The 27,291-nt window shown below is 37.2% G+C and overlaps 1 protein-coding gene across 5 annotated transcripts in view; it reads right to left on the reverse strand.

The window, feature by feature from the left end:
- The window catches only part of MGAT4A (alpha-1,3-mannosyl-glycoprotein 4-beta-N-acetylglucosaminyltransferase A), a 73,863-nt gene that overhangs the window by 28,617 nt on the left and 17,955 nt on the right, over positions 1-27,291 (reverse strand). For 3 of the 5 annotated variants that reach the window (XM_066176563.1, XM_066176564.1, XM_066176565.1), the window contains 6 exons: positions 18,168-18,335; positions 15,468-15,608; positions 12,834-12,967; positions 1,869-1,915; positions 1,186-1,299; positions 493-568 (listed from right to left, as the gene is read on the reverse strand). In XM_066176563.1, the coding sequence (XP_066032660.1) occupies positions 493-568; positions 1,186-1,299; positions 1,869-1,915; positions 12,834-12,967; positions 15,468-15,608; positions 18,168-18,335 (680 nt within the window). Of the gene's footprint in view, positions 1-492; positions 569-1,185; positions 1,300-1,868; positions 1,916-12,833; positions 12,968-15,467; positions 15,609-17,758; positions 17,856-18,167; positions 18,336-26,661; positions 26,905-27,291 lie in introns of those variants that run through there. The other 2 variants (XM_066176568.1, XM_066176566.1) reach the window with 2 other exon arrangements.

Below are 27,291 nucleotides of genomic sequence, written 5' to 3' on the forward strand. Positions count from 1 at the left end.
TTGGAAACCTCTTTATTAAAAAAAAAGAAAAAATCCCATGTCTATGCACAACAGTCATATTAAAATGACACTGCCCTTTCAAAAGAAAATAAAAATAGATTTTAGCTTCCTTTCCACTAAAAACTATGCTGGCTTTTTTTTTTTGCCTTTTTTTTTTCCTTTTTTTTCTTTTTTTATTCCCCTAGGCAACTCAGCAATAATTCATTTTGGGGACAAGGAAAAAACAGTAGTTAAGCTGCTTGGATTCCTTCACTTTTTTGCCAGGCATCTTAAGATAAGTAGCATAGGATAAATTACTTTCTACTTCAGAGACAGTGAGACAGTGTCCTCCTCAAATTACTTCCCCATATACCATAACCACCATACTTAATGCCCTCTTTAAATGATGGGATCAAGTTCTCTGTTCTGTGTAGATCCTTCTGATGTGTCCAATAACATAATTTCTGGAGACTCATTTGAAAAATTGTCTCAAAATAAAAAAGAGAAATTTACCTGAATGTAATAAACCCCCTTTTTCTGGGCATACATCATAAGAAAACAATAATCCAAGTTTTGTTTTGTTCTCCATCTGAAATTAAATTGAAAGCTTAAGGTTTATGAAAAAAAAGGTTATTTCAATACATGCTGGCAATATAAAGTAAATTTCATTATGAAGAATGACACATATTAGTGAAATGTTAGGACAGCTGCTTTTGGCATTGTTCCCTCAGGAAATCCACTGTCTGAAAAAAAAAAAAAGGAACAAAGCTTTCACCTTATGCTTTAATACAGACATCAAACTGGTTTAATTTGAACCTGACTTTGTGACTACCTGACATTTCACTAAAAACACACGTGCATTTAAAATGGCAATTCAACAAGAACTACTGGGTTTTACTCTGTATTTCATGAAGAAAAACAGCAAATGAAAGAGTCCACATGCAGGAATAAAAGTATATAATAAAAGTCTCAGTTCTCCCAAAATTTAACACTAAATGGATTCAACCAAGCATAGGCTCTGATTGTGCACAGAACAGCACATAGCTAGGAATGAGATGGATTCACAGAGACCTTTTAGCATCCCCACACTTGTAAGAATTACAGTAAGAAAACATTTCAAGAATTCACATCCCACTTGCCGTCTTATAAACAACGAAAGTGTGGGTGTGGGAGGAGATGGGAAAAGATCTTGGGGAATAAACCTACCTCACTCTCTCTTTTGAGTCTCCAAATGTTTCTTTCAAGTTTGTCAAGTCAGGATAATATGATGCAGGAGGGGCTATTACTTCCACCAAGCCAGAATTGATCTCTGTAGAAAACCTGTCAATAGAAACATCCTGAAGTCACATGACAGACTCTGAGTCCCGTAGCTCCTGCTTGCTTTTCTGTTGGAACAGTTATAGCGTCTGGTTATGAGGACTTGCTCAAATGAGGCATATAAAAGAACAGTAGTATAGGAAAAAATACAGTTTTCCTTAGCACGTCCTTCAGAGCACTATTGCCTCTCGCCAATCAGAAACAAACCACATTCTAAACATTTTTTTTTTTGCATTTTCTCAGAACCTCGAGATTTTTTTTCTACAGTTTTCTTTGAACATGCAGAATACAAGGCCCTAACACAGATGTCACAAATTTCCATTCATGTTTAAACAATCCCATCTGTTTATGGTGCATCAAATAATTTAATCCCACTTACTGTTTTGCAGTTTAACTGACTGAACCACTGCCTCTTAATTTGTCATATCTTAATTTTTTGTTCAAAAGTCCAAAGCTCCATGAAACAAAATGGCATGATCTCTTCTTTCCAGAATATTATTAATTGCTTATTGCAACCTGATTTAGTTTATCATCAATAAACTAAGAAAGCCCCAATTAAAACTACAACTTACTCTCTTTCCAGGCTTGCAACAACACTGTTAACATAATCAAGATCAGTCTGGAGGGGGAAAAAAAAAAAAAAAAAAAAGTGAATAGATTACTTGATAGCTCTGGCATTACACGTCAAAAGAACAAAGTAAAATAAACATTGCAGGTGGCTGTCCTTGAAAATAAATCACTTTCATTGTGTAAGATATTGGAGCAATACAAGAACGCATCACACGTGTAACTGTGTCTTACCTCTAAAATGAGGGGAATAATTATATCTGCACTTAACAGAAAATTGTTAAAACTCACGCTCTTGATGATGAAATGATTGCTGAGTATTTGTGTGGGAAGAACTTCATATTATTATTATACAATAACAATATATAAGAAAATATTACCAAAGAAATCTTTCTGGAAAACAGTGCATTGAACACACGCACGCTCTTCTTTAAAAAATACATCTCCTAAGCTTTGCACTTAAAGCAAATGCCCTAACCACAGACAGCAGTGAGCCTGCTGCCTTTTTGACTAGGGTTGCTTTTTTGCATCAGAGACTAAACTTGAGGGACTACCAATCCTATCAATCACTCAGTTCTCATAGATGCAACAATTCTAAAAATTATTCATTGGTAAAAATACAAATTGTGACATTCTGGAAAAGTCTATATCATTTAAATTGCCAGCACTGGACAATTATTCAACCTGGCTGTACACATGCATTCCAAGAAAAGAGAATTTGTGAATTCATAAATGTGACTGAAACCCCTGGTGTTTGTTATACTTATTAATCTAACGATTTCACATACCGTTTACATTTTTGAAAAGAACAGTCTATAAATCAACCCAGATTCTGGCTCATGAGGATTCTGGAGAAAGAGTTGCCTTTGAAATGCCAGAAACAAAGGAACAGTTCATATTTTTTCTGATGAATTTGTAACACATTAAAGGATTATACACAAAGAATAAATCCCTCCCAGGCCTTTCTATAGAATTGCTAATCTTGTTTGATAAAAGTGCTTACCCTTTGATCTTAAAAAATCACCATTTCTATTTTTTAAAGACTTATTTTTATGAAATCAAACATAATGCCAGTGACACACACTATTCAAAAAGAACAACAGCAGTAGATTTCTTCCAAAAGCAGGTTTTAAATACCACAAGAACATGTGAGTAGAAAACATTTCTCGTAATCGTGTCATATGTATTTTCTTCCTAAGTGCTATACCTAGTGCTGGGCAGAAGTTCTAGTAAGCTGGTAAGGCGCTTGCAACTTAAAACTCATCTAGCACTGAGTTCCACACAAGGAAACTCACAAGTCCATATGGACCTTCACATATCACTGTTTAAATACTTTCATGGACTGTTCATACACATTTAATTAACAGAATGGAGTTAGACATAACTTTCTCTGTTTCGTGTAACAGTTGCAAATCACAGTTACCTAGTGACTGTAAAAATAATTTTAGTATACCCGTCTTTAACTGAAACATTTCTTTTTCTCTCTTTTCAAAACGTCTTAAACGTTAAAAATACAGAAACTACAGTTCAATCATCATATGAAAGGACAAAAATTTGCATTTCAGTTGGCATGCCAAAGTTCAATTACCCAGTCCAGCATTAAGAACTCCAACACATCTAATACAGTTCATACTGTAAATTGCATAGAAAAATATAGGATTTATATATATATCTACATACACCCACTCAGCAGAAACACAGCTATTTCTATTCAGTTTTCCAGAGATTAAAATAAATGCCAAACTTCATGCCAACTGGAATCATATATTTGCTCACAAGCCTGTGCCTTAGTGCACCTCTCCTTACTGGGAACAGAGTTTTGACCTATTTTCCAGACTACCATGAAGCCTTGCTACTGCTTGTAAAACCTTACTCTCTTATACAGAAAACATTACAATCAGAAAAAAAAAAGTCTGGAATAAGAGGGTTTTTTCCCTACTTCCCACTATTTGTTTGCATGCTTCACATGAAAGGCTGGCAGTTTCCCCAGTCAGAGCTGCAGTCACAATAGGATCACATTAAAAAGATGCAGCTTGAAGTCCTCCAACCTCATATTGTAGTCTTGGCTGTCACAAAAAGTCAAGAAGGTCTGGTCTAGCTGCTATGAACATGAGATACAGAAAATACCACTGCTGGCATAGTAGGCAGCCTTTCCTTCTCAATCAGCAAACACTGCATCACTGTAGTGCAAAAGCAGATGACACTTTTAGAATGAAAAAGAACATGTAGATTACAAGAGTTGATGCCATTTTTCAAATGATCAAATGCATTAAAACACTGGTACTGTGCCATCATTTTTAAATAAGCAGTTGTATTTATATCTACCAGCCGCACATGAGATTCAGAACCAGAATTTCAACACAAAACCCTTCCCCTCAGGTTGACTGTCCTCTTTCCACATCAGAACTTCAAGAGACAATCAACTCCTCTCATTGCCCAGGCTAATGCTAAGTAGGACCTTTGCCAACACCCTTTGGCATGGATGTGTCCCAAGAAGGTGGCACTTCTAATTTAATTCACACAACATCATGAAATAAGTATGAGAAAACACAACAAATTTGATCAAGCTGTAACTATAACCAAGGGAAGACTTAAATAGACAGGAGACTTTGCAGGGTAGCAATGGAAGGAAATCTGGAATAGCTAAAATAAATCTAAGCATCTTTCAAGCAGTATCAATAAATTCAATCAGCAACTTAAAGGCAACAGAAAAAAAAATATTATAAATCAAAATGTATTCCCCAGTTTTGAGGCATAAAGTGTTTACTGCCTCTACAAAATAAGATGCAAGGTCCTCTTTATCAATCTGAAGGACACAAGACTGCTCGTCTCCAAGAATCTTAAACAGGACAAGACAAATCCAGATTCATAAAAAAAAAGTCACCGAGAAAGAAAACGTGTTCTTCAGGCTTCCAGTGAAAATCAGCTGGAAGATACTAGGTTGGCTTTGGAGTAGACCTGATGAACCTAAAATCTGTTTTATAATATCAGTGCTGCTTGTAACTATTGAAATTAAATGTTGTTGGTGATTGCAACAATTCAGTTATGAATGCTTTTTTCTATCAAATCCAAAGGCATTACTCAAATAACTTTTTTCTGACTAAAATTTCTAAGGCTGAAGATGAAAAGAAGCCCCTAGAAACACATAAAAAAGAAGCACGAATGAATATTTTAACAATAAATCCCTTTAAAGCAATTAAGTGCAAAATTGTGTTAGGCCCCAACCAAAGAGTTAACATTTTCAGCCACAAAGATGCATCTTATCAATTAATCAAATGAAGCCTTACAAACAACTTTGTCCTGGTGAGTAGATCTCTGAGAAATTCATAATGAAAGGCATAAGTAGAGATGCTTATTTTAGTATCAGCAGTTCAAATCTTTTGGCCTGTTCCTTCTTCCTAGTCATATGAAATTACTGATCTTCGAGAGAATGCAGAACGCTTGAAATAAGACATCTTCTTTTATTCACACCAGACCAAAGATTGATCCCCATCAGCACCTTGCTTCCAGCAGAGGCAGCCATGAAAAGATACATAACAAAGAGTAAGAACAAGACAAGCACATACAACACCGCCTCCTGCTATCATCCATGCTCCAACTACTTTCAGTTCAAGTTACTTACTGAGACAGATGTGATTTTGTGTATTTAATGTTCTTCAGTAGACTCATCTTCAAGGTACCTCATTAGCATCCCCTTGAGCCTATCTAAACTTCCAACAAGAAAAGAAGGTTCTAGTTTATGAGATCTGTGGAGTTTCATGAGGCAGTGAACATGACTGAATCTAAGGTTTAACTCTTTAACAATTTTGATGACAAATGCATGCAGAATGTTTTGATGAATCTCTCTTTTAAAAAAAGCCTCAGTCTGTTGTAGAACAAATTAAAGTTGCAGATTTTCAGTGAAAACAGTTTTAAAATTTCCTCTGTTTTTGTAAAATGCTGTACTCCATCTCTCAAAAGCACTTTTCTGTAGTGCTGGTGAAGCTGCATGTCAAGTTTGTGTCAACATTTGTCTGAACAGACATCATTCAAATGCAGAGAGAACCAGAGCAGCAGTGAACTTTCCAATCTTTATTGATTTTTATGAGTAAGTGTGTGCACAGCAAAGCACCAGAATACATTAGCTAGCAGACAAAATGAGAGGTCAGAAAGTTGTGATGAACAGCTAGCCAAATGTCCTACCAAACCAAGATCTCTACTTTTAAGAATCAACCCTTTCATACTGTTAAATCCCGACTTTGTACCCTCAAGAATGACAGAAGGCAGACTGTGTCTATAAATGTAAGAAAAACCATGGCATTTAAGACCAAAGGTTTATTTACTGTCCTAAATTGCAGATGCATAGGAAAAAAAATGCAACCATACAATCTCTCAAGCTAAAAGGGACCCAAAAGGATCATCAGGACCAACATCCAGCTCCTCAAATGACTACCTAAAACTAAACCATATGACGAAAGGCATCATCCAAATGCTTCTTGAACTCTGACAAGCGTGGTGCCATGACCACTTCCACTGGCAGCCTATTCCCATGACTGACCATTCAGTGAAGACTCTTTTCCCAGTGTCCAGTCTGAACTTCCCCTGAAGCAGCTTCACACCACTTCCATGTGTCCTGTCACTGGCCACCAGAGAAAGGACATCAGCATCTCCCTCTCCACTGACCACCTCAAGGAAGTTGTAGACTGTGATGAGGTCACCTCTCAGTCTTCTCTTCTAAATTTAACAAACGAAGAGACTTCAGTTGCTACTCCAAAGTCTTGCCCTTGAGGCCTTTCACCATCTTGGAAATTTATATAGACTTTTAGATTATCTAGATCTCAATTCTTAAATGAAATCTACTAGAAGTAAGTCTTACATTATTCAAGAACACCTTTCAAGGAATGAGAAACAAGCATGCTAATCTGCATAGCATGATCATTTCATTGCTTACTAATTACAATTTTGTTTGATCTTTCATCTTCCAGTGGAATGAGATAATTTTACCATGTTTTTCATATGATGACAAGCAATATAAAATTACAGCCTTCAGGAAAGGCAAACTACATGTTTATTTGCCTTGAAATAGTAAAAGTACATATAAGTATCATTACCTATATTCAAGGCATAAAATTTTCATAGGAAAAATCAGCCACTAATGTGGCATTTGGACCTATTTTAGGATATTTATGCAGTGAAGACAAAGCCCTAAGGAATAAAAGTGCAGCAGTGGCTTCCAGTGGTTGCAGTAGTGTATGTATATAAACAAAGCCAGTGGAAAAAGGGAGTATCATCTTTTAGAGTTCAATAAACGCAGCTGAAAAAAGATTGTACTCAGGAATACAGTGTCTTCTTTCGAATCTGAAGCAGTGAGTTCAAGTTAAATACAGGGAACATGAGACCAAGATGCAATGCAAGAAACAGGAACGAGAATACTGTCGTAACATAACCAGCTAATGTTACATAAGCAAAATGCAGCCTGTGTCCTACATGAGCTAATGACTTCATCTCTCCCTTACTGAAATTCCCCCCTCTACCACATAGGCAAGAAATTTCTGCCTCCAGTCATCTCTGTGATTAACCCAATGCAGTTCAGGACAGAGTTTCACGACTGCAAAGCCTTTGGCAGCAACAGCAGGAATGCAAGTATACTCTTGTACCACTCCACTCTGGTTTCTCCCTACTCTTGTGCCCTGTCTGTCAGATCCTCAATCATGAGGGCAAATATCCATATGGATTGTGCTGTGAACCACAACAGCCTGCCAGAGAACGAGATTTTAAGAAGGCCAGCCAGAGCAAAAAGCATCACATTACAATTCAGGACCAGACATTCAGATGCAAGTTATGCTAGTGTCATACAGCCACTACTAGTTTTGTGGAGTCTGAAAGAAAGCAGCATATACTGCCTTGCAGCATGGCAAACATTTTGTTCTCCTTGGGGAAGCCTGACCATTGTTGAAATGGTCTAGACACCTTGACTTCCAGAAGACAGGCAGCTGCTGCATAGGGTCTGAAGTACACTTCTACGATTTGTGCTCTTTATTTGACAGACAGAAGGAATTTTTAGGTCAAGGCAGACCACTGCAGCAAAAGTCGATAGTGTTGTCCAAAATTCAGTGCCAATTCAGGGTCAATTCAGGCCACCATACAAGTATGAAGTCACCGACTACAATGTTTCCAAAATAAGATTATTACTGTTACTTCCCACCTCACAAATACCCTGGACGTCACCACAGAGATCAGACATAACTCTGGCTATCAACAGTGACGTTCCCTTACCAGAAGCATCAGGTAGTTATTGTGGCCCAGGTGCACCTCAGCAAGTATCTCAGAAAAGCATTTCAGTCACACGAGTCTAGGGCTTGGGGAAAGAGCAAAATCCTGGATTCTATCTTTGTGCTGAGATATCAAATTTCTCTCAGGTACATTCAAGTTTTCAAATGCTGTCAAGGATCTTTTCTTTGATCTAAGAAAGATTTTTATCACTGGTTTAGTTCCTTATAGAAACTTTGCTAGTCACTGACATGAAAAGAGAAGCATAAAATCCTGTGTTGGTGCCCAGCATCAGCAGTCCATATTTCTGTGTACCAAAGCTTTGGTGACAAGGGAGCAGGGACTGCAAAAGCAGCATAAATATCTCAAATTCTCACTGACAGGTCAAGCTACCTTTTCAGATACAAGAGCTGGCAGTGTATCAAGAAGGTGTGTTCATCCCGATCAATTTTGAGCGAGATGTTCAAAACAAAGATTCCCATCTGTGTAGGCCTTGAATATTATTTGGTGTAGATAATATATCTTGACATAATAGCTTTGATTAGCTTTGATTTTCTTAAAAAGATATATATACATTACACACATACACGTATGTATGTATACGCTACGATCAACCAGACTTTCTCCAACTCAAGATGCATGGTCAGATCTTTCAAGGACTGGGAATACACTCTCCAGGGCAGTTCCAAGAAGGGGCAGCTCACAAAAAATTAGCAGAAAGCATGACCATCTCTGTAGCTGGGATAATGCTAATACATCCAGGCTGAGAGCAAGACAGTCAAAATACTCTTTTGTTTACTATCAAGACAGCTGTTGGTCAGACAGAAGTATAATTCAGGCTCAGAGGAAGAAGACCTGAAAATACAGGCTTGTGGAGAAGGTTTACATATTGTACTGCAGTGTTAACACCTACAAAACAGGTTCAGCAAGATTTGACACGGAATGTGCACCCAGTCCTTAATTTGCTAAGGCTTTCTTCATGTCAGTGCACAGGATGGTAACTTGCTGGGCACTTGTGTCACACTGACCTAACCAGGACAGAAAATTTCCAGAGAAATAATAAATTAAAAGAAGATTATCCACAGAAGGAGCACAGAGAAAACACTATTAAAGATCAACATCTTTTAATTTAGCAGCCACTGTTTACATTAAGAGGTAACACAGTGATAGTAAAAGATAATCAAGATACACAAATGTTTCCAACTTGAGTGAACTGTATATACGTGAAACAACAGAGTAAGATTTAAATAAGGAATATGTAAGAAAATATAACTTGTGGCCTAATGCTCTGAGAACAAATGGCTGGTCAATTACTACCTAGTCAGATGTAATCAGCAGCACAGAAATAGCAAAATGCTTTTGCATACCTGTAGTGTCTTTCAATTCTTCCTGAAATGATTTGTCCTTCTGATATTTTTGGTCAAATCAAGGGCTTATAGTCTTTCCAGAATGCACTGATTACTGTTTGTACAAAAGACTCTGCTAAGTACAGTCTCTGATTAATGAAGTGGACTGACAGTAATTTCTGATATATTTAGAACAAGTCTAAGATGCATTTTCTTCATTCTAAATGAGATCTCCCCACAGAAAAAACCCCCAACATTCCGTACAGATACCAGGGAAGTATTCTAATTTCACTCATATTCAGTTGTGTGTATACACACGTCCATTGTTCCACCATGATCTTTTAAAGTTCTTCAAAACCATGTTTCCCATGTTAATTACAAACCCTAAGAAATAAAAATACTAGACAACAATTGTAACCCGGAGTTCATGGTTTCTTAAACCTGGAGTCTATGGCTTATTCTGAAAACAAGTTCTCATACAAAGCAGGTTAATGAGATTTAAATCATTTGTTTTCAACTCATTGCTAGGAACTAGCTACATAGTGAGGGGGAATAAAAAGATTTTCAAGTATTAAGGAATAATGAATCATACCTATTTATTAGTCATCCTAATGAATACCTGCAAATTATTCTGCCATAAAGTTATTTTAACAAATTGGAGAACACAGACATATGTCAGTAACTAGGACAATTGAACAGTTTACTGTCAAGCAATTCTAGTAATTATTGAAATTGGCGATTAGTTGTCACATCAGCTGAGATATTTCAGAGTTTCTTGAACTTCCAGTATGGAAATTTACTGTGTACAATTACATTACTGAGAAATATCCATACAGTAAATGAATATGCAGATCTCTTTATTTAGCAACCATAATGCATCTATATTTACTAGCTCCTCTGCTTACACTGTTGATGCTGTTTGCAGAAGGCCATTAGCCTTCTAATTTGTTTTCTAGTAAAAAAATGAAATTACAAGAAATGAGTGAGATTGAATGACTAAAAAATAGCAGTATTAGAGGAGTTTAGTAGCGTGCTTAGCACAAAGAGATTACAGTCCATGACTATGGCTCCCAGCAGTACTTCTTAAACACTGTAAATTTGATTTCTCAAACAAAGATAGCAAGAAAAATACGAAAAACCTTTTTAAACGCTATTTTTTCTATAGTTTTCTTCTAAAACCATTTTTGTAGTCTTTGTAGTCTTGTGCTTTTTTTGTTGTTGTTGCTACAAGCTATAGACAAGGCACAGATAGTAATTTTAAGCTTATTAGAAAAATTACATAACCTCACCCTATGACCATTTCTTGCTGTACTTAAACTGCACATATGTTTGAGCAGAGGCCATTACTTTTTTTAGAAACTTTTGACATCATTTTTAATATAAGCCTCGTTGGTCAAAGCCCTAATGTATTTTTAAATGAGCCTTTATTATTGCAAGTGTTAATGACAGCAATAGCCTAATGCATTTCAGGCTAGGATACCCCACAGACAAGGCTATTTTAAAAGACAGAGCCCTTCTTTTTGTTTAAGGAGAAACAGAAGTCTGCCAGAGGAGTAGGCCTTCCTTCAAACAGCCAGAGAAATGCTTAATAAACTTACACTTTTCATCTTGCAGAAGGAAACTGAAATATACAGAATAACTCAGAAGAAGCACAGCACATTGCAGGACGAAGTATTTAATGCACCGTATTAATCATGCAGAGAGTCCTCTGTACCCATTACACAGCAAATTGTAAGATACTGAGCTTATGAACATAAAAAACATGGTCCAAGAATAAAGAAGGGAAGATAATAAATTGGACGGAGTAAAGAAAAAGAAATGCAAATCTAGCAAATGGTTGCAAGAGAACAAAAACTTAGACTTTGGTTCCTCAAAAGTTCCCATACATTCCCGACTCATGGTGCCCAAAACAGGCACCTGAATAAGAACACAGAACTGCTCTCAAAGTGGAACAAAGAGGTAAGACACAGGGGGTAACTGTACCCCACTCCAGAGCCAACCACAAAACACAGCCACAGGAGCAGAAGCTCCCATGTTAAAATGTTCAATTCACTGGTGGTCACTTCTGTAAAATCACTCCCAAGGTGGGAGTATTCCACGCCACCTTAAAGGAAAAAAGTTTCCAGGTATGGAAAACTCAGGTACAGCAATATGGCCTGCCTAAGGCAACAAAAGATGGTGCAGCTGGGGACACTTCACTCCTATTCCAAATTTTACAGAAAAGAGAGAATCCAATGATAACAGACAGTCCTCATAGCTCAGACCTCCTTAAGCAAAACAAATGAAACTTCTGTTTTAAACCTTGAAAAGAAGCCACACTCACAGGCAATCAAATTTCTCCAACTAATACAGAGAAGAAAAACACAGCATTCCAGTAATTCAGCAAGAATTCTGTTCCCCTGATATTCTCAACCAAGAGATGTTTTAAAAGCATCTTTTTTTTTTTCCCAGAAAAACAGTATCTATCCAGACAGATAGTTTTTGACTGGCTGTCAAGAAAAAGAAAATAGACCAATTTGTATTAGAAAATACTAAGAAGCAGCTCTCAGAAAGAAGCAAAATGTTTACAAACTTTCCAAGGAAAGTTCAAAAATACGTTGATAATAGAAGTATTAAAATGCCTGATTTTCCACTGATTCATCCCTGAATGGACACTGGCTCACTAAATTAAAACCATTCTCACTTGTAATTGGGGATTTGAATTTTCATCTGTAGGACTTATAAAAGACTGGTTCAGCAGAGCACCACAGTTAGATGGATGAAGGTCAAACATAAATAGAAATTTCCCACTGTCCAAGTCAGACTTCCGAGAAAAGCATAGAGAACAAAATAGGTACATCCAACCAAATTGTTTCTGAAAGTACTCTATCATTTTCTGAAATTTGATTTCCACTAAATCAGAGCCAAAGTGAACAAACAGTCCAACTGAACACTGAATTAATCCATTAAAAAGGTCTGGGCTTCAAACATCTACATTGTCCAGTAAATTAATTCAATAACAATGTGTGCTCCACATCGTGAACTGAAGCACTCATTTGACAGAGGACAAAGCAGCAGCATAAAGAAATGACAGAGATCCTCGCCATTATCCCTATGTTGAAGGAATAGTACATCTTTGTCACTATATATGAACATAAAGATTCAAAACAACCACTCCACTGAATCCAAGTCTACCATTCCCCTGATAAATAGAAACAGCTGGCTTCTTCAGGATTGTACCCCAGAAACCCAATACTGACACTTCCATTTTCCTGGAAGGAAAGAATCATCTGTCTGCATCTTGAAGAACAAGTAGATCCTCATCAGTTCCTGAAAGGAGTGTTATTTGTGATTAAAGGCAGGTTAGAAATTGTACAAAAAAATTTAAGTGATTACCTCTCCTATAAAGACAACCATAACACAATCCAGTTTTTCTTCAGGGGACAGCTTATCAATAAGGGAGTGAAGAGTTTCTGTAAGGTAAGACTTGACTTTTCTTTTCACTGTAGGTATTCCCATTACAATGGAAACTGAAATCAAACAAACCAGAAAGGTACTTTCAGTGATTCCACACACAAGATAGAAAACAAAAGTCTTGCAGTAAGGCATTGCTTAAGAAATGCAAAGGTTTAAAAGGAAGAGATTACAGTAATTAAAAATAGTTTAAAAATATGCCACCCAGCATCAGGAGCATGACTAACAGTTAACACCAATGCTCAGAACAAACCCAGCAGACAAAAAACACCCCAATCCTAGACATGCCAGACTATTGTGTAGGTGTGTTGGGCTGATCCTGACTGGACACCAGGTAGCCACCAAAGCTGCTCTATCACTCACATCCTCAGCTGGACAGGGAGAAAAAAACATAAAGAAAGGCTCGTGGGTAGAAATAAGGCCAGGGAGAGATCACTCACCAGTTACTGTCATAGTCAAAGCAGACTTGAGGAAGTTAATTTATTACCAAACAAATGAACAAATAAACCCAAATCTTAAAACATCTTTCCCTCACCCTTCCCTTCTTCTGGGCTTAACTTCACACCTGATTTCTCTACCTCCTCTGTACCAGGAGCACAGGGAATAGAGGCTGGAATTCAGTTCATCACACACAATCTCCAGCACTTCCTTTTCCTCAGCTGGAGGACTCCTCAGACTCTTGCCCTGATCCAGCATGGGATCCCTCCCATGGCAGAGGGTCCTCCATGAACATCTCCAATGTAAGCCCTTCCCACAGGCTGCAGTTCTTCATAAATTGCTCCAGCATGGGTTCCCTTCCATGGGCTGCAGTCCTTCAGGAACAGAGTACTCAAGTGCAGGTCCATCACAGGGTTACAAGTCCTGCCAGCAAACCTGCTCCGCCATGGGCTCCTCTCTCCGTGGGCCTACAGGTCCTCCCAGGAGCCTGCTCCCACGTGATCTTCCCATGGAGTCACAGCCTCCTTTGGGCATCCACCTGCTGTGACACGGGGTCCTCCAGAGGCTGCAGGTGGATACCTGCTCCGTGGGCTGCCTCTCCACACTCCTCACCATGGGCTGCAGGGGACTCTCTGCCCTGACACCTGCAGCACCCCCTCCCCTCTCCCTGCACATTCTCACTCCTTTCTCCAACTGCAATTGCCCCTGAGCAGTTTTTTTTCCCCGGCTCTTCAATCTGTTATTCCAGGGTGCTGGTCTGGCTATTGGTTCCACTGGACACAGGGAAAGCTGCTGGCAACCTCTTAGAGAAGCCATCCCTGTAGCCCCCATGACCAAAACATTATCATACAAACCCCAATACCATGGGAAATAATCAACAACCACAGCATTATTCAAACAAGGTGCACCAAGAGTGATTTAACTCCCTAACTTAAGTTTAAAAATAAAATTGGTATAACCATTCTTCAAAACTCAAGTATTTAACTTTCCAGAAGTAATCTTTTAAAATTATATTGCTGGAAGCCTCTACTTACTTTCCTTTTACCTGGTTTTGGTTCTTTTAAAAAAAACAAGTCCAGGACAACAGAACTGCATGGAAGTTCCTCAACGAAATTCCTTCTCTCTGACAAAAGCACCACAAATGCAAAGCAATACATCCCCAGCTCCAATCTCATTAACACCATCTTTCAGCAGGCCACTTGAGTCCTGCGTTACTTAACTTTTCCATAGTTTTTCTTCTGCACTGTACCTAGGGCTGACTACCCAATGGGAACACTGCAGATAGCAGCAGGAATGCAGTGAAAGACTTCATGAAGTCCTGAAACCCTGAAATTCCCCATTCTGTTTAATTAAATAAACCCGGTTCCAATTCCTATTTTGCAATTCCAAATTTCTGCCATATATTCCCAGGGGGACATAATACAGACTGCACTTAAAACAAGAATGAATTATTAGATTTTTCCTCCCTGAACAACAACATTGAAATAAAAGGTATTTATAGTCAGAAAAATAAACCTGTGGCCTGAGCCCACACATTTGTCATACAGGTATGCCTTCTGTTAAAAGAAGGAGCAATCAAACTTACTGAAGTAATGAAAAAATACAAGCCAGGAGTAACTACAACACTGAATTTTTTTCCCCTCCAATGACTGTCCAGATTTTATTGATGCAATTACATCTGATTATCTTAGTTCTCTCAACATTTGATTTATACATTGAAATATACTGTTCAGAACAACAGAAACATCAATGCTAAAATAATTATTACCATGCATGGTTGCCCGGCCAATCTGAAAAGCCAAAGGGATATATCCATTAGCAGTTCAGAATCTGAAATGCTTGTGCTTTGTTTCCTTTTAGCTAGAAAAAGTTCATCCAAATAAATGGTTCTTAATGTGTACCTTAACACAGCATGGGGTGTGACTGAGATAATGCAGAAAAGAGCAAAGCTGAGACCAAGCTCCTTTCATCTTGGATTCAGTGCGAATTCAAAGGATATCAGTATCACACAAGTTAAATGAGATGTCCTTGATCTACCAAGAAATACAGTAAATTCTTTTTCTAAAACTAGAAGGTCCTCCAGATATAAAACACAAAATAATCATCATATCAGCATACCTCCTGTTCTTCCAAGGCCAACCTGCACAGAAGGTTGAAGGCTTCCTTCATTTTTCAACAAATGAGGCAAATGGTAATAGATATTTGGCACTTGAAGAGATTTTCTACTTGTTAGCTCTTTTAACAATTTCAGCGTCTCATCTGCAAACATAGAGGAAATCAGTAATGCAGAAACCAAATTACATTAAGTTTTAAGCAATAGTAAACAGTATAAAATTCCAAGCTTGGTCCTAACTGAAAGTCAGAATAAATTATGCACTTTTTAGAGTCATTATATCTTGTCTACAAAAGAAGCTCTTTCTTATTTTGATTTTTTTAAAAAACAATGGCCAAGACTATTTTGCACCTAGCATCTTCTTACAGATACAGTTAATATTTACCTGATCACAGAAGACTTAGTGTGAATTTACAGAAGTAAAGAATACTCTGTTTATTTGGGGGGTTGGTGCTTTTTTGGGGGGTTTTTTCCTAATTAATCAAATGGAAGGCTTATTTCCATAGATAATTTTTTTACTTTTGTTTACAGAGGTCATCACCATCCAGAAAACACTACTGCAAATAACTTTTCAGAGCTATGAATACATATTGTAATATACTGCACACAGAGATACAAAATTAAAAAATGGCATTAAACATACAGGTGATATTTTGAGTATTCCTGAAAAAAAACACAAAAAAACTAATGCAAATTTCATTTAGTCCATTAGAATAGAACTATGCTATTAGATTCCATTAGAATCATTCTTGCCCTTTCTGATGCAACTGCCTTTCAGTATGTCCAGGTGGCTCTCGAAGTTGCAAATAACAGTTTTTAAAATTACCCTGCTGTGTGTGTTAATTTTCTTGCATCAAGTGTGAAAACAACTCATTTTAAATGACAAATATGATAGCATATGGGTCTTTGAAAACTTATGGGCTTTATAGTATCAAGTTAAGTAAAAGCTGTAGTCAAGGTTTCTTGAGATAAAATTGAGAAGAAAAAGAAAGCCACCATAAGTGTAATTCCTCTCAGATTCTGAGCGGAGCTTCTATAAAGATAGATGGGTTTTGTTGTGGATTTTGGTTCTGTATGTTTGGAGATTTTTTTAATTATTTATTTTTAGGTGAAACTAAATTCCTAACCACCTCAAACCTTGCAAAAAGCTTTGTAAATAGATGCCATAAGTAGATATGTCTATTTTGATAGACCCCAAAACAAGCACATTTTACTTCTCCTGCTAACATTTCTTTAACTTCATCTGCAAAACCTGGACTAAATTCTGTCCAAGTATGCCAGATCTTTGTCTGAATGTATAAGAATCTACACAAAACAATCTGGAATTCTTTCAGCTTCAAAAAGAGCAAATAGTATTATGAATACTTAAGTGTATTAAGCTTGATAAAAATCTAATACTATGTTCTGAGCACAAAAGCTCAGTAATTCAGCTGGTTTCGCCTTATGGCTCTACATGAAAAAACGTGGATGTCCATCCCAGCTGGGATCCAGACATGGTAGAATGTTAAATGAATTAGTACTTTCAGCTGCATCAGAAGAGAGTAACTCCCTTTAAGTATATTGCCTAAAAGCAAGCTAAGTCAATTTTAGAAACAAATGTGGTAGTAACTTAATCCAAAATCAAGAATCAAAATTATTTGACCTCTTCCATGCTTTAAAAGCAAAAAAAAACACACACGAAATAGGAAGACAAGATTTATAGACCATGCTAAATGTAACCTTTATCTGTGCAATTCCTGGAGATCCAGGGAACTACTGAGATCAGGCCATTAGTGTAAGACAGGAATTCATGAATAGCATCAGCACTGGAGCCTATAATTATAATCATTTCCCAACCCAAAAAAAAAACCCCAAAAAACTATCCAAAATAGTAAATCATAGCACAAATGCAAGTAGACAAAAATTTCAAAAATCTTGTACCAGGCTTTTGAATTGCAAAATCCTTCGGGTTTCAACTCCTTATTAGACCAATACAGTGAAATTTCTGCAACCTACCAAGTCAGACATCTTGACAGAAAATTCGTACTTGTTTGTTACTCCTTTTCCATCCACAAAAATCAGACCAATGAAACAGTAACAGTGTGATTTTACAAGTTAATGTCTATATAGTATGGTGAATATTGCAGTGTTTTTCTCTAATATTGCCAAACAGCTTTTTGTAAACCTGACCATCCACCTCCAAAATGGGTGAAAACTTATAGAAGATTTTACCAGTTTAATCACTAGTTATTGAAAAGGTCATTTCCTGTACTGTTTACAAATCATAACCAATACCTTAGTCTACATGATTTAATACCTTCCAGTTGACTTTTAAGCATATTTTAACTGCTTCAAGTTCATCCATTTCTTCGGTTTGCTCACTTTTCCCCTCTGATTCTATTTAAAAAGTGATGTAAATTAATTGTCAAAATATATTCAATGTAATAATTAAGTAAATAGAAGTTCCAAACTTTGGGAGATAGGTATGGAGTAAGTAATTCTTATGACTTTAGGGACTGAATAAGGGTGAGTGAATCATTAAGAACAACAACCTGAAAAAACAAACCAAAAACACCCAGACCAGATACAACATACTACACATTCTTTATTCACACTGCTGAACAGTTTCACCTGGCTTTCTTGGTAGCAATTTCTTATTCTATAGTAATAAGAAGAGATATTGGCATTGCAGAGTGATAAAAAAAAAAAAATCTCCGAGTGTGTACCTGAGAAATTATTCATTGCATTCTTACTGCTGTTAGTTTCCGCCACGGCCCTGCGGAACTGCTCCAGGATGGCGTTGAGCTCGGAGGAGCGCTGCAGCGTGCGGTGCTCGGCGATGCGCAGGCGTTCCTTCAGAGCGTGAAACTCCCGCTGGTAGGCAATCAGCTTTTCTAGGGAAAAAAGCCACGAGTCGGGTTATTTGCAGAAGCCAAGCACCTGCTGACAGATCCGACAGGTGTCTAACGCTGCTGGGCTTTGCAGCACCTGGAAGGCAGCCGGGAAGGCAGAGCCCGGCGCGGCCCCAGCGGAGGAGCTGGGCGCCCCAGCACAGCCAGGGGAGAGGCAGCTGCACCACACCGGGATGCAGGGCAGAAAACCAGGGGGGTGACCCTCACCACGGCCACAAGGGCAACCCTGAGCACCCAGCACAGGGCAGCTCTGAGCCACTTCTTGGAACACATGCCCACGAAACATTTCTTTCAAGAAGCCACACAGGAGTGGCCCCGTTCAAAAGCACAGGTTACATCTTCTGAAAGACTCCTCTGAATACTCCATAAGGATGAGTGGAACTTGACAATATTTCAGACATATCAATTTTAAACCCACGTTTTAACTTAATATTATGACCAGTACCTGAGAACTGAAGAACAAAATTTTTTATCAAAATTCTGCTGACGTTGATACATACACATACACTTGAAAGGGGACCAAAAAGGAGATGGAAACACCAAAACTCATTTGCTGATATATTCCCTTTTCTCTTTACACCCAAAAAATTAAGTGGGCCTGGATTTTGTATCCTTCCTTCTTCCTATTGGTAATTTCCTTAAATTTCTGCTCATCATCATCACTATCACCCTCCTTCAACCAATACATAGATCCTGACTGGAGTATTTTAAGTGAATTTGGAACTCATAGTCAATATTCCAGCCAGTCAGGTAACATCCACAGACATATCTCTTTTGTTATTTACCTATCCATTCCTAGTCTTTTCATATTGCAATGGTAGGGAAGCAGAAGTTCAGCAAGCAATTTGAAACTTTCCTTGTTGTTATATTACATAACACACGGGGCAGAAAAGGAATTAGAGTCAACTTCCCTTGTAAATAAGGCTGCTTTTCCTCCAAATTATTTCAATTTACATTTCTTTTTAATTTTTTTTCCTTTTTTTTTTCCTTTTTTTTTTTTTTGGTAGTTGGGATGTACTCCTCCCATTATGTTTAGAAAACTTAATTAACTAAAATGCCTTCTGTTTTGAAGACTGAAAAATAAAAACATAGTTCACTACCTCTTAAAAACATTTCCCATGCCAGCTTTTTTTTTCCTTCTTTCATTAAAACCAAATGATTATTGCTTTTGTGCCAACAAACCCAGAACACAGATGCTGGCCCACAACACAGTGCTAGGCACACTACACACTGCTGAATGAATTGAGGCTGCTATTTGAAATAGGAATTGATGCTTTAGTCAGCAGTACTCAGAAGACTGGGAAAATTTTTTGGAGTTTCTGGCATGAAAGCCATCCTTATTTGCCAAGGATAACTAACGAAGTAGTTCAGTCCCGATGTTTCCAGAGAACTGTACTGGTATTGCATTCATGGTACTCGAGACCTCAAAAGCATTAATTCCTTTAAGAAATACTAGACAAGTAGTCAACATCTTCCAGTTCCTTCAACCAGACATATCTAGGTTAAGGAGGCTGCTCTAAAAGATACATAAATTCCTGGCACCTATCCTTCACAAATATATGGTGATTTTTTTTCCATGAGGCACAATATTATTCAGTCAAGTATAACAAAAAAATGCTAAGATTACAAATACATTAAGATTTTAAGTCTACTACCCTGTGAGTATTTTTCTAGTTATTTATGCAAAATGAAATCAAATAATTCTTTGCTTATGTGAATTTAAGTGACCTAAAACATTTATTTACATCTCTAACACTACTAAAGCTTGCTCTTCTCATGGTTTTGGAGATTAATGTGTAATCTGGCTTTTTGGTACGTGTTTTATAATATGGCTGCCTGCACTTTTAAATAAACAAATTAAATTTAAATATCTAACATTCATAACATTAGCATACATTCAGTACTTCAAAGATCAACTGCTCAGATACTTATTACTTATAAACAGAAAACCACACATTTTATCTCATACTGAAAGGCACTTGCAAAGGAGAAAATACTTCTTAAGACTCTTACAGTACCACCATTAACAGTGACCACATGTCCTAGACTTTAGAAAAGCATCCCTTAAGCCACCAGTAGTTTATAAATATTCTAATTTGACTTTCCAGAGTTCCTGACTAAGTACTTGGGAATGAGCCTGCAAGATTAAATTTAAGAATCTATTTTTATTTAAACTTTGACTGAGCTCAAGTTTGGTAGAGCAAGTCCTATCTAACTATTTTTTATCATTCTGTGATAAAATCACCCTCCCCATGGATGAAGGCAAAGTGAAGGAGAGGCAGTGGTTGATGTAGTCTCACCTGGAGTGCTGTGTGCAGTTCTGGGCCCCACAGTTTCAAAAGGATGTGGATTTCTCTGAATGCATCCAGAGGAGGGCAACACAGCTGGTGACACAGCTGGAAGGCCTGTCCTGTGAGAAGTGGCTGGGGACTTTGGGCTGGTCTAGTTTGGAGAAAGAGAGGTTGGAGGGGTGACCTCATTGCTCTGTGCAGCTTCCTGGGGGGGGGGGGGGGGGAATTGGAGATGGACATGCTGAGCTCTTCTCCCTGGTGTTTAGTGATAGGACACATGGGAATGGTCCTAAGGTGCGCCAAGGATGTTCAGATTGGACATTAGAAAGTATTTCTTCACTGAGACATTGGTAAAACACTGGAACAGGTTTCCTAGAGAGCATAAAGTATTCAGGCATCTGGACAATACCCTCAATAATATGCTTTAGCTTTTGGTAAGCCCTGAAGTGGTCAGGCAGTTGGACTAAATGATTGTTGGTAGGTCCCTTCCAACTGAGATATTCTATTCTGAGACAAGTTGACTTGTAAGCATTGTACATACAAAAAAAGTCAACAGTGAACCTGATATTTTCAAAATACATTTGACCCTTTAGTGTTTTATTGCTCAGAGATTTCTCCAAAAACAATAGAAATTGATTTCTTGTCCAGAAGTATGAAAACACTTTTTTTGATTGCTGTTACAGTAAAAAGGAGAGTGATGAGCCCAAAATCACAGAGAAAACAGAGGTCAGTGATCATCATCAGTAAAAAAAGATTCTTTTTCTACAGGATTATGAATTCTCTTTTTATTCTCATACTGATATCTAGAGTTATTAAAGAAAACAGAACAAGGAATCCAGACAGTAAGTTATTGGCCTTAGAACACTGATGAAAGACCCCAAACATATCTGTCTGTTTTCTGACAAACATAACACCCCAATAACGGCAGTGGTAGCCAATACTGAAGACTCCAATAATTTCAAATTATTGCTCCAAAATATGCTCCGGTATGAGCATATTTTTATTTAAGAATAACGTACTATTTTACGTTGAAATGAGAAGATTTTCCACACTTTTCTCTGGAAGCCAGAAAGATCACATAAAATATTCTTGTTAAGAAATTACTTGAGAACTGAAAGCATTAATTCTTCATCATTTTTCTCTTAAATTCTAGTTGGTTCAGCAAAACTCCAAAAGCTAAAGCCTAAATATTTTAGCTGGCCAGATGCTGTGCAGTTCTCCCAACACTATGCCAACTGAACCAGTACTTTATCAACTTTTTTCCTTTGTTGCAATATGTTCTCTTAAACATATTCTGCATATTGCAGAATCTAGAATTTAGACAAGCTCACTTGAAAGTTGATGATTTTGAAAAGTGAAAATTCAAATGAAACTCTGGTAGTTTGCCAGTGTTTAGCCAGAGATGAAATCTCAACTCTCAGCCTCCTCTGGGTTATTTAGAGTTCTCCTACTAAGGAACTGTTACAAAAAGAAAGTTATTCCAAAAAGACACCACTAACCCAAAATTACAAACCCAGTTCACTCTCCTCTTAGCCACAGACAATCTTAAGTACATAACTTGCTTAAGAGTTGTCTATATTTGAAGAAAAATTCAATTTTAAAACATGGAGTTTCTGAACATCTTAGCATGCATCTAATTTCTTCGTTTGGGCTTTTGTACTTCTTGAAAAATCTGTTTATGCACTTCAACCCCTGCTTTTTGTAGCAGCAAAGAGCTTTCCCTTGAGATGAAAAGGGACATCAAAGTAAAGGAATAAGAAAACAGGCTGTAGTCTGAGTTTAGAAAAGCATTTTGCAGAGCGTTTCAGCTCAACTGAAATAGCATAAATCTGAATTGCAGGTAAATTACCAACACTGTCAGAACGCTTGCTGTATTCTAATTCCAAATGAAATATCTACTGAACAACAGAAAAAATATTGTGGAAACTCAATCAAAGCAATTTTAAGGCTATACAGTTTCAAAGTCAATAAAAATCATCAACAGCTTAGTTTTTTGCTCATGTTACTTTTTTAGCAAAGCTGGATTTTTTTAACACCCCAAGCCTGTCAGTGTTTAAGAGGCATTTGAACAGTGACCTTAACAACGTGCTTTAGCATTTGGTGCGCCCTGAAGTGGTTGGGCAGTTGCACTAGATGACCACTGTAGTTCCCTTCCAACTGAAACTCTCTATGCTATTCTAACATGAAAAATTTATGACGAAACTATTTGAGAGCACTTCTAAACTGAGAGGAGTGTGCACTTGTAAAAGGAAACAGAATTGCCTGAAGACCCTTTCACAACCCAAGAATGTTTCAGCAATTCTCAGTTAGTATTGTCATTATTCCTCAAGGAAAGCCTTGACTGTCTGCTAAAATAACTACAGTCTACAACATAAAAAGCTGCATGAAAGCTTTGCAAGCTGTTATTTAACTTATCAATCAAGCGGGTTCCCAAACACGTTAAATCACAGGCCATTTTCACAACTGAAAATTGAGCACATTGAACTAAGGTTTTTGAACTAAGGTGGCTGCATTCACATAAATAAATAAATAAATAAATAAAAGATAAACTATAATTTACTCAAGAGCTCTGTGTTAATATGGCTGTTTGTACCAAAGACAGATGCATCAGACAAGATCAGGAAAAGCTTTATGACCTTCCCATATCACAAGCAGGCAGTTGAGCTTTCCTTCAAACTCCAAACCAGCTAAACACCCAAAGTGATGGATCTGCCACACAGACAAAAAGGTAACCAGTCATAGACTTGGCACTCGAAAAAGACAGCAAGCCAAGCACAGAGGGCTTAGCTTTGCCAATTAATTGTAGGCCTGATTTACATTTTCTGCCTTACCCAACTGAACCATAGAAACCTCATCCCCTTTTTCCATTAAGCAACAACAGGACACAAAGACAAAAGGCTCTGGTTGGCAACAAAGCATTGTACACAAATACGCAATAAGTAAAACACCTAGAGAAGGAACAGATCCCTGATGCAACAGGTCTTTTCCTCTACGCGAATGGGGAAACTTTAAATCATTATTCAAATCCACAGTATATCACTGGCAACATTTCTACATTCGACAATGTATCAATTTATGGCCCACCCTAATGACAACCCTTTCAGCTCTTACATGTTAAAGGCTCCGCAGCGAATGCCTCATTTTTATGTTAACCCTGTTGAAGAGTTATTAAAATGCCATTAAAAAATGTTTTAATCTGTGAGAACACACTGTAGTAAGTGCTAATTCAGGTACTTCTGTGATCAGTTACTGTACAACTCATTTACTCCCATTATAAAAAACCTACAGGAGTTACCATCATGCCATGGGTCAGAGACACTAACAAGCTTTGTGTATTAATTCATTACACTCCCACCAAGGATGTTGATCAGTTTACAGGTTGATACAGAGTAGAGGTTTTAACTGGCAGCAAGATTCTACACTGCGTTTCGTACAGAGTCAGTGGAGAGGCAACAGGAGGTTACTCTTCAGTGAATTAGGGATTTGTCAGCATGCCAGCCAATTCAATCTGGCACGGCTCTTGCAGGGACATTTCTTTGTTTGAGCTACACGAGGTACAAAAATTAAGTTATGCGCTTCCCGTAAAATCAGTTCAGATGTTTTATGTGATCCATGAAGTTGTAGTATCAAGTAAATCAGTATCCAGTAAGTCATGATGATACCTGCATGGGCCTGCAGTTCAATCCCACAGATGTAAGCAACAAGAATTTTTTAGACCAAGCTTGGTTCATAATACCCAAGTACCTTATAAGCCATCACATTTGTACTACCACTGATAAAATACTCATCTTCATCTTTTAAAAGCAGATATACTTTTAAATTAAAACCCTGCTAAGCTAATATGTGGCAGACTAAATTATTTCCACTGTCAGCCAAAAAAAAAGTGAATTTCTCTAGTATATAAAATAAAATTCTTACCATGCTAGCACTTAAATAATTCTTGACTTCATCTTATATCTGACATTTTTTTTGACAAAGGCTACACTTTCTCTTTAGGACAGGTTTTGCAAAATATAACTGCAAATACAATTACCCAATAGTGTGATACAAAATTCTCTTCCTACGTCACTGTACAGTCATCCAATATTCACATAAAGATGCACAGACAAAAAATGGTATTTACTGAGATAGCATAAACATTGCTTCCATTGCCCTTTGGAAGTGACTCCAGAGCTCAGAAGATATTCACAAGGCACAAACGAAGCACTGCAGTCTCAAATGTCCGACCAAGGGGAGGCAAGCAGAGGAATTGTCAAACCAATCACACAGGCAAAGACAAAAAGCAATGTCCACACAAGAGAGATATTAAAGATGTTCTAGAATCCTCCAGTGACATTTAGACTTACAAAAACAGCAAAACACTGTAGCAAGCTGAGCTAATTATCAAGTGTCAAAACCTGCACATAGGCACAAATCATATTTATAATCAGCAATGTCAAACAGTGAAGAGTAAAGAAGGTGTTAACAGAATTTGCCCGCAAAGTTTAAACCTCAAGCGTGCTCACAAATCAGATTCTGACTTGTCTCAAAACTGGCTAAAAGCTGATATATGGTGTCCTTGAAATGTTACAATGTATTACCATGGACGACTCCTCAACAAATGCTAATTACCTTCCCCGCTCCTAAAGTGAAATTAAAACCTTTTATAAACAAGCTATGATGAGTTATAAAATCCAAAGCAGTAAAGCAATCAACCATGTAAATAAAAATAAAGCAGTATACTGTTGAGGCTAACAACAAGACATGCTATAAATAAAAGCTCTTAAGAAAACTGCTCAAGGTTAAATTTTATCAGTCCTCTTTGAACACTTGATTCTGTGGGCCTTTTTAGTTACAGAGCTTGTAGCTATGCCTATTCATAAAGCTATTTTATTATTTTGAAGGGATTAGAGAATATGCAATTTTTTGCAAGTATTATACTCTGTGAAATTAAAGGCAGGAAAATATGGTAGATGATTTACAAAAAAAAAAAAAATACACGCTACTAATCATGACAAAACATTTTCTGCATAGGGAAACAAACAAAATCAAGATGCAAGAAAACAAGTAATTTCTTTATCCTTAATCTTGTTATTCAAATTGATGGGTCATTTCAGCAATTCACTATTTCAATGTCCCAAAACAATCCATCCGAACCATTCTTTATTGCCCTTGTTTTCCACATAGAAATGCACTTACTAGGACTGCAAGCATTTTGAAAAGCACTTATTCGAGTAGGTTTCATTGTGAACAGCTTGTTTTTGAGGGAAGGTTCTGCAGATTTTCCTAACTTTGGCAAAAAAAAAAAACCCTCAATAATTCTAATTACTTGATTTCTCATTGTAATTTTTTCACATTTCGCAGTTCTAGGATCTCTATAAACAAATAAATGTTTTTTGTTCTCTGCAATTTTAGTGCACTAGAAAAAGTCTGAAGTGCTTACTTAGAAACTTTCAGGGCCTGATCCAATCTCAGTCTAGATACTTTTGTTTAAACATTCCTTTGCAGTAGGAGCTGAAGTTATTTTCTCTGAGTTTTTTTAAGCAATCTGAATGCAATCCTTTGTCATATCAACTGGTAAAACCTTTCTATTTTGAACTGCAAATTTCAGAATCAATTTTCTTGTAAATAGTCCTTTGATCTGAAAATCTGCTTCCCCCCCTTTTTACATCTCTATTATAAATACACTAAAAATGATGCAGTTTACTAGACAAAATGGAAGCATGAAACAGTACATGATGTTTGTTTGATTTTTTTTTCTAAAAAGCCAGAGAACACAATATTTTTCTAGAGGAACAAATATCCTAAGAAATTAAAAAGCCAAAGAAGCCAAACAAGATTTGTGACACCTAATGAATTATTTACTTAAGGAGTATTTTCATAGCTGGATAGAACACTAAGGAACAGTTTTAAATGCCTCCAGATGCAATTACACACCTTTGCCTCTAGATATAATTTGTTCAAGAGAGAAAGGTCACAATTCAGAAGATTTCCAAATCAATTATAAAATCCAATATGACACCACATTCAAATCTCACCTGATGAGGGTTGACAGGGAGGCTGAAAGTTCCTTTGGACACAAAGAATAAAAAGAATAATATATCAGAAAATCCAGACACCCACAAATAAGGAGGTCAAGTCAACAGAAGCATATGGTGTTCTGTCTGTGCACTGGCTTCAGACAATAAGGATAATTAAACACATGATTTGTTTGACAAGAGTTATTGGTAGCACTTGAGCTGAAGGTCTTCTTTTAAAGCAGAGAACAGCAAGCTACAGTGATGGGGAAAAAGCAAGTAAGCAAGCAAACAACAGCAACAAAAAAACCAACCAAACAACAACAATAATAAAAAAAAAAACCTCAAAGAAAAAAAAAAAAAAACCCAAGAAAAAACTCCAAAAAAGGAAATTGCACATTTGCAAATTATTTGTCCTGATCTGACTGTTAACTTTACTAGGATTCACACTTCTATGACTAGTAAACAACACTGCCCAACACTCTATGGATGAATACAAACCTCAGGGCTTTTTTAGGTTCCAGCTACTTGCTTCTTATTTTATTCCCAGTGCTAAGAAGTACAGTCACCTCTACTGGCATTTCTTCATTAAGGGAAAAATGATATAAAAACATCACTGATATCATGTGCTAAATCTGTCTCACAATAAGC

The sequence above is a fragment of the Chamaea fasciata genome, unplaced genomic scaffold (genome assembly GCF_029207755.1).
Source record: "Chamaea fasciata isolate MVZ Bird 193981 ecotype frontalis unplaced genomic scaffold, bChaFas1.0.hap1 SCAF_2, whole genome shotgun sequence".
Taxonomy (NCBI): domain Eukaryota; kingdom Metazoa; phylum Chordata; class Aves; order Passeriformes; family Sylviidae; genus Chamaea; species Chamaea fasciata.